The following is an 8,548-nucleotide window of genomic DNA, read 5'->3' as shown; positions in this document are numbered from 1 at the left end:
GAGCTTGCTTAGTCTTCTCACTGCTTTGTTTCTATTATTATTATTATTATTATTATTATTAATTCCTCTGGATATACTGCAAATGACTTCCCCATTGCTTTGCAATGTTTGTTATCTAATATGTCAACACGTTCTTTCTGATTTTTCCTTTTTCCCATCTTTATTGTTAACATTGTTTCACAAATCCAAAGGTACTCAAAAATTTTGTAGAAAATGAGAGTCAATCAGGTCAGCTTAGATGCTATAAGACCTTTAATTCCATCTGTATTTTTTAGAGTGCCTATACATTTTTATAATGAATTCATATATGTTTAAATTCTATTCAACTACCACTTATATTTGCTTTTGGAGTGGCCTTTTTCAGTATGCCTACTGATATCCAATTGCACCAAACTTAATGCAGAAAGGTAAGATTCAATCTTTTCACGGCTGTGTTATTCCATGATATGTGTGTACCACATGCTCTGTTGATGGGAATCTGTATTAGCATAGTCTTATGCATATACTTTGAAGTGCATGAGGGTAAGTGTGTGGAATTGGAATGCCCACATTTTTCATGATATAATTCTTAACAAATAATATCTTATGTGCCTATTCAACATTCTCCTTTTTAGCTTAGGAGTTTATTTTTTAGGTAACATACATTTGAGAAACACCATAGTTGCCGGACACCAGCTCCAGCTGCCTGGAGAGCTTGCAAAGGATGCATGGATCAGCAAGACAATATGTAGAAGAGATAAGATGCGGGCCACTATGGCATGGTGCTCATAATGGACAACTCAGAAAACTTGCCTTCTTCATTTATACACAAATCATCACAAGCTTTTGCACAATATCAAATTTTTTTCCTTTTTACTTCATGGTTAAGAGAGTTTTACAAAAAACAATCCTAAAGAAAACATTTGCAACAAACCATTACTGATTGAAACCTGCAGTCACCTGGCTGAAGCCAGAAACTCCACGATTGGCAGTATGCAGTTACATAGCGACAAGTGGTTTACTTATACTCAAAAGCAATTTTTACTAAACACAAACTAACTAATATTGCTTAAAATATTAAGAGTACAGAATTAAAAGATCATAAATGAAAAGATTTTTAAGTGCATATAACATGATTCTTTGCTAAATCTTATGATCAAATCATGCATTAATTACGGTCACCTTCACCTAGTGCTGATTCAGTTGTTTTTTGTTTATTTGTTAAAGGGCAGTGAAAGGGATCAAGGCAACTCAGCCAATCTACAAACAGAGGGCCTTTACAAGAAACTTCCTTTTATCTTTATACACTCTTTTCTTTCCCTAAAATAAGTGCCACTATAATATAGAGATTTTAAGCCATTTTGAGGGGATTCACATTTGTTTCCCTTTAAAAGATGCCCCATATACTTTTTGCTTTCTGTGGTGAGAAACTAAAATGTGTCGTATCACATGTTGTTACAGTTCGAGGTGCATGGTAAACAAACTCTTTGTACCTCCATGATTGCCATCTGTTCCAAGATATTATTAAGCCATTTCTTAAGGAAAACATTACTTATTCTAGGGCAAGCTTCAGGACAAAAGTGGACACATAGCATGATGTTTGGAGACATTGTGGGCTCAATTGTACTATTGCATACTTTTAGCTGTGTGTCATGACCTTACGTCACTAAAGATGTTTTTATTATAACATGATTGATCAATTTGAGGTGTCATTCCAGTTACAGGTATCACTTCTCATTGGCAGAAAAACAACAACATCCACAGGAGAATTCTATGAAACATCAGAGAGGTGATTTAGTGTCCATACAATGGGGTGAGGCTGCAATGAGGTGTCCAGATACATTCTGCCTGGCCTTGCCTCACAGCCAGAAACTCCTTGTAGCCTTGCTAACCGAGGAGCGGTGCTCATCACACACCCATGCCATCTGACCAACTGCATGGCTCCCCACACATAGGAAAAGGTTTTGATGTTTTATTCCAACCAGAACAGAAAAACACATATTTCATGCTTTTTCTTATATAGAATAGCTCATATATAACATACATACATAAGAACAAGATATGTAAGAATGGAACTGGCATCTTGTGACCTGTTTTTTGTATTAACCCCTGTCAATACTCCTGCACAGCAGTAGTCATTCTGATTTTTACTTCACATTAATACTATGATTAAAATATTTAAACTACCTTACTGCATAAACTTTTAGAAGAAAAGGAAGAAAGGGAATATTGAGGCAGGGAAATATGACTAATTTCTTTGAATTTTATTTATGAAAATCCTGAAACCTGTTCAATCCTGAAACCCCATCCATTTGTTCAACTCATTTGATGCCATGTTGCTCTCCTCAGTGCTGGGATAGAAATTGTGTGAAAATTCCTATTTCTTCATTGGGGTTCTGAGAATTCTTCCTACTCCTGGTAGGATAATATGTTATCATAAACCTGTTCTTGTTGTAATTCATTCCATGAGATTCCTGGAAGGTGAGACACTTGAAGGTGATGGTATTTTGCAAAAACGTTTAGAAGACCCTGTACTTAATAAGATTTAAAATATCCATGTATAACACCTTGACAGACAGCCATGGTGGCTCAAGTAGCTGTTTTTGCCATGCCCATGGGAGAACAGGGCTGAATCCTGGCTCCTGGCTCAGGCCTACACTCATCCATTGTGAATGTCTCTCTCTGCCTCTGAAAAAGAATTTCCATGTGATTACTTTTTCAAAGTTTGACAAAAAATATTTGTGAAACCTCTGATCTGCAGAGTTGTTGGCTGTGGGAGCTGGTGTGGCCTGGGATGGTTGTCTGCTTTGAGTTGACTCAAAGCAGTCTTAACAATGCCTGGGTCCCCAGAGGGCCTTGTACACTCAGGTTTAGCAGTGATATCTGGTTAGGAATAGGGCTCTTGAGCCCCATTGTATATAGGACCAGGAGTGCCAGGAAAAGAAGCAAAGCTTCGGAAGGTTGTGGTCCTGCTCATGGCCATCACTAGCCAGCTGTGCTCCGAGTGACCATGGGAAGACATGAGTGCCCACTTGTGACCAATGCTCTATTGGGTGGAAGCTTATTGCTACTCTCTGGAGCACCATTTACACTGCAGCATGAGTAATCTGTTAGCTGCACCACAAAACCAAAAAACCAAAATCCAACCAAATCAACCAAACACCCCTCTGTATTGCAGCCTCTAGAAACTCTATCATCTACCCATCTGTATCTAGTGAAATGATGATGGAAGCATTTTGTGTACCTATTACATATACATTTTTGTTTCATTCTTAGAAAATATTTATGGTACATGAATTTGCTCCCAACTTTTCAAACAGGTATTTAGCAAGAATGAGAAAGTGCAATTGTGACGCAGATTTATAAATCATGAGTTTAACATCATGAATGAAGAGTTAGGGAAAGATGAAGCCTTCTCTCTACTAGGGAGGAATCTTGTCTGTGTTTCTCCCATAGAGCGTTGACTGATGTGGGCGATGCTGATTAAAACAGCATAGAAAAAGAATATGCAAATAAGGCAAAAGGTTCAGTATTGTTCAATAAATACGCAAGATTTCAGAGGAATGTGATGTTTTTCTAGGTTGTTTTGGTTTATATGGCTGTAGGTTGACACAATGCTTCCGCCATCACATCAGGAGATATGGATGGGTAGATGGACTGTAGCGGCATGGAGGCTACTTGTGAGCCACTTTACTTTGTTTTCTCATTCATCAGTCAAATATAATTTTTCCTCCATACATCGCTCCTTTCTCTGTGTTTTATATTTTGGGGAGTTTATGAGTTTGACTCTGGGGACCTGAAAGATTTTTGCGATGGTGTGGGATGTGGGAACAGTTATGACAGGCTCCAGATCTGGCAAAACCTTTTCTTTTTCACAGTCACCTGCACTCAGACCTCCTCAGCTAAATCATACTCACAAGTAGACTCCTCAGCTTTCTCTCTCACTTTAGATGGAGACCACACCGGTTCATTATCCTGAACCATTCTGACAGCCACTCTGATCAGAGAAACAGTCCAAAATCTACAGGCACCTTTATTCCCTTTCTCAATGCCTCATCCACATTCTGCTTAACTCTGAACCAAAGTTCCAAGTCCAAAGAGCCTTCCTCCAGGAACCAAGGATTAAACTCAACAACAGCCTTAAGAAAACAAGCTATCTGAACTTGGGAGATTTGCACCCCATTTTTCTTAAGACCATGATGCACAAGGATAGCAAACAGAGTAGACTGAGTTTATGCCATTAAACTGTAATAACATACCTCAACAGTCTTTTGGTGTCACCCGTGGCATCCAATGGGCTTATATTCAGATCCCTGTTAAGAAAAAAAAAATCCCTGTTAAGGCACCAATTGTTGATGATCCTCTGAGGACATCAGGACCTGAGGTGTCGCGACCAGATGGAGAATGATCGGGACACAGGAGATGCAAGGCGAGTGAAGGAATGCACACTTTATTGAACTCAACACGATATATATGTACTAGACAGGTTACCTAGGCAACCACGGAAAGCCCCTCTAAAGGTAGCAAACAAGGAAATGAAGTTACAATCAGAATAGAGGGAGAGGAGTAAACATGTTTTTCAGGAAAGGATTCTGTCAATCAAACAAATTAACGGAGGAAGGCGGTAAGATCGGCTATAGGGAACTAATGAGAAAGGAGGCACAGGGAGGCACTGCTCATTACCAGCCATGCTTGGCCAGCAAAGCAGCCACAGTCCCACAAGGAAGTCTGCTTTCTTCTAGCACTTTGAGTAAGCTGAGAGTGTATGAGCTGTGTGGTCCTAGGGCATCTAAAGGAATGGTTCAGAGAAGCACTTCCACACCACTGCTAACTCTTAGACTACCAAATTGAATTCTATGATTTTACTTTTATTTTCAAATATATACATTTTACTTTTAAAATTAATTATTTTTGAAGATTTTTTTAAAGATTTATTTATTTTCTATCAGAAAGGCAGATACACAGAGAGGAGGAGAAACAGGGGAAGATCTTCCTCTCACTCCCCAAGTGGTTGCAAAGGCTGAAGCTGAACCAATCCAAAGCCAGGAACCAGGAAATTCTTTGGGGTCTCCCACATGGGTGCAAGGTCCCAAAGCTTTGGGCCATCCCTGACTGCTTTCCTAGCCTACAGGCAATGAGCTGGATGGGAAGCGGGGCTGCCAGGATTGGAACTGGCACCCATATGGGATCCCGGGTGCATTCAGGCGAGGACTTTAACCATTGAGCTATTGCACCGGGTCCTTAAAAGATATTTTAAAGTAAATATTTTCATTTATTTAGGGTATGTTATTATAACAATTAATGTTGGGTTAAAATATTAACATATTTTTTTAAAATAACATATTAGTTACAGACTTGGTGCACAACTAAACATCATATTCAAAAAGTAAAATTATAGAAACCAGTTTCCCAGGAGTAGAAACCACAATCAAATCTCAAGATGCTTTTTCCATTTCTACATAATTCTTGTGTTCAGAATTCACTACAACTATTAAGGGAAGCACATGATAATTATTTTTGGGGACTGGCTTGTCAACTAAACAAAATATTTTAAAATGAGAAACCAAATGGCAGTTGTTTGCGTTTCGTGTAGAGCACCAAAAAGAGAAAGAGGATTCACCTGAGTCCATCATGGTCTCTTGGGAAGCACCTGCAAGAAAACAGCGTTCTGTTATGGCCAGAGTCCCTCAGGGCCAGTAGGTGCTTAGAGGTCAGGGAGCTGCCTAATGAGCAGCTACCAGGAGTTGTAAGTAGCTCTTCTGCTGTGGATCCTCAGACGGTGCAACCTTGGAGTAGAAGCAGCCTGGTTGTGGCATTTGGGTTCCTGAGTCTGACTCAGGGATCAGAGCTTCCCTCTTTTCCTCTGCTGCGCCTGGGACGGAGCTTCAGTCTGCAGCATCCACCATCCAGGGGGGAATTTGGGCGTCTATACAGCCACCTTCTTCCTGCAGTTCTCATGCAGGTGAGCTTGGCAGACACTGCAAGAGGGTTCCCAGACTGTGGACACAGACAGATTTCCCTTAGGATAACCTAAAACTGAACTATCCTAGCTAACAGCTGGGATTGGCGGTGACTGCTATGCTTAACTATTGAATATATTTGTCAGTGATTATCAAAGGGGAGGAACATGTTGGATCTCCTAGGACAATAGTCAATGCTGATGAAGAAATGAGGGCAAGAAAATTCTAATAGACAATTCTAATAGACAATGCGATGCATATACTGCCTAGAGTACATACTGCCACTCAAAACCAATTAGAGCAGAGATAATGACCACTCCTCTCCCTGGAACCACCTCTGCAGACTGAGTCACAACCCTACCCATTCAGGCAGTGAACAGCTGATGTAACTTTTCTCATATTAACAGGAAAGGACCAGGAAGGGGGAATTATCTGCATGGAAATCCTGATAGCAGCAGGTGCTGGAATACACAGGTCTCAGGGTCTTCTCTCACTGCATTCTCACATGACTCAATGTTAAATTAATAATGAAGTAAGAACAGCTCTCTCAAAGACACCTGCTCGACAGTTACTGCATTTTGTTTGAGTTGGATACACTCTAGGGATTGTAGCCACACATTTTCTCCTGCATTTCACACTTTCCTGGTATGATGTCAGGTGAAATACTTTTATTTTTCTCTTTACTGTCTTCTTACCTACAAAGACTGGCCATTGTTGACAGCTTTCTTTTTTTCTGCCATAGAGTCCTTTGATATATATTTCTATTGTTCTTAAGTGAAAAAGAAAGTGTATTTAAAAGGTAAGTTTGTCATGTTCCAAAATGTCTGGTGCAGAAAATTTCTTATTCCATATTAGAACAAATCACCAAGATTTATCTCTGTTTTTCAAAATGCATGCACAAAAATTAGTGTATCATTTAGCTGTATTTTCCAAGACATTTTGATGGATCATCTTGATAAAATTTAAGAAGATTTGGGAATGCTTGTATTTTTCTGTTGTGGAAATCAATAACTCTCCCTGGGCTGCAACTGTACGGTTACTAAATTTACAACTATGTGCTGTTGCAAATTGAGTTTTAATAGTTCAGTTTCATGTTTATATATATGAATATATATATATACATATATATATTCATTATATATATGAATATATATATATATACATATATATATTCACAACCTGCTCAAGCAGAGTTGTTCTTATCATTTGACATATCTTGTGATTCCTCGTTATTCTACATGAGTGAATCACTTATTCAAATTCATACTACTTCTAACTTCAGTTACACCATTTGAGTGAGGATCACTTTAGCTTTCATAAGAATAATTAAATCCCAATATTTCTTGTGATATGTGGAACCACACATTGCACACTGCTTTTTCATCTGCTTCCTTGTTCTTTAACTGGAAAATCAACAGTGAGTTTTTAACCACTGATGAACAAAAATTTATCATGTTGTCAAAGAGCATCTGATTAACTGAGAGCATTGATGCTTTAAGGAAGATGGAGGATTGCAAAGAACCAGAAGGACTAAATCAGACCTGAGGCATTTTGAAATGTGGGAGTTCAATCTTGATTTTGAAAACACAGTTTTGGATTTCTACTCTGTTGGTTACATCTTATTTTGTATGCATATGATTCAGGTTCAACTACATCTTCTTGGTTGTGACCTGCAACATATAAAACTGGAAAACCAAACTCAGCTTTCAGAATTTCTTCTTCTGGGATTCTCAGAAGACCCAGCACTGCAGCCGATTATATTTGGGGTGTTCCTCTCCATGTATGTGATCACTGTAAGTGGGAACCTGCTCATCATAATGGCCATCCTCTCTAACCCACAACTCCACACACCCATGTACTTCTTCCTCGCCAACCTGTCTTTCTCTGACATCTGCTTCACCTCCACCACCATCCCCAAGATGCTGGTGAACATCCAGATGCAAAGCCAAGCCATCAGCTATTCAGACTGCATCACACAGATGTACTTTTTTATATTCTTCATAGGATTAGAAATTTTACTCCTGACAGTGATGGCCTATGACCGGTTTGTGGCCATCTGTTACCCCCTGCACTACATGGTCATCATGAACTTCCAGGTCTGTGTGAAACTGATTCTGCTGTCCTGGGTCATTGGTGTCCTGAATGCTCTTATGCAGAGCTTGTTGGTGCTGAGACTGAGCTTCTGCACACACCTGGAAATCCCTCACTTTTTCTGTGAGTTAAATCAGGTGATCCACAGAGCCTGTTCTGACACCTTTCTTAATGACCTCATGGTCTATGTTGCAGCAGTGCTGCTGTTGGTTGTTCCCCTGGCTGGGATCCTGTACTCCTACTCCAAGATCATATCTTCCATCTGTGCCATCTCGTCAGCTCAGGGCAAGTATAAAGCCTTTTCCACCTGTGCTTCTCATCTCTTGACTATCTCCCTATTTTATGGAACAAGCATAGGTGTGTACCTCAGTGCCAGTGCTGCCCCAAGTTCAGCCTCAACTGCAGCAGCCTCAGTGATGTACACTGTGGTCACCCCCATGCTGAACCCTTTCATCTACAGCCTGAGGAACACAGACATGAAGAGGGCTCTGAAAAGACTGCTGTTCCATAAAACATAG

The 8,548-nt window shown here is 39.7% G+C and overlaps 1 protein-coding gene across 1 annotated transcript; it reads left to right on the top strand.

Moving 5' to 3' along the window:
• Positions 1 to 7,495: 7,495 nt before the first annotated feature.
• LOC121146482 (olfactory receptor-like protein OLF4) lies at positions 7,496 to 8,548 on the top strand. The gene has a single exon (XM_040965911.1). It carries the CDS (start codon positions 7,496 to 7,498, stop codon positions 8,546 to 8,548), a length of 1,053 nt encoding a protein of 350 aa, XP_040821845.1.

Source organism: Ochotona curzoniae, unplaced genomic scaffold (genome assembly GCF_017591425.1).
Source record: "Ochotona curzoniae isolate NIBS_2020 unplaced genomic scaffold, NIBS_Ocur_1.0 contig_1328, whole genome shotgun sequence".
In the NCBI taxonomy this organism is placed as follows: Eukaryota; Metazoa; Chordata; class Mammalia; order Lagomorpha; family Ochotonidae; genus Ochotona; species Ochotona curzoniae.
This window is presented reverse-complemented; position numbering and strand designations above follow the sequence as displayed.

Coding starts and splice junctions, on each gene's coding strand:
- LOC121146482 (XM_040965911.1), top strand. CDS start 7,496: ATGTGGGAGTTCAATCTTGATTTTGAAAACACAGTTTTGGATTTCTAC.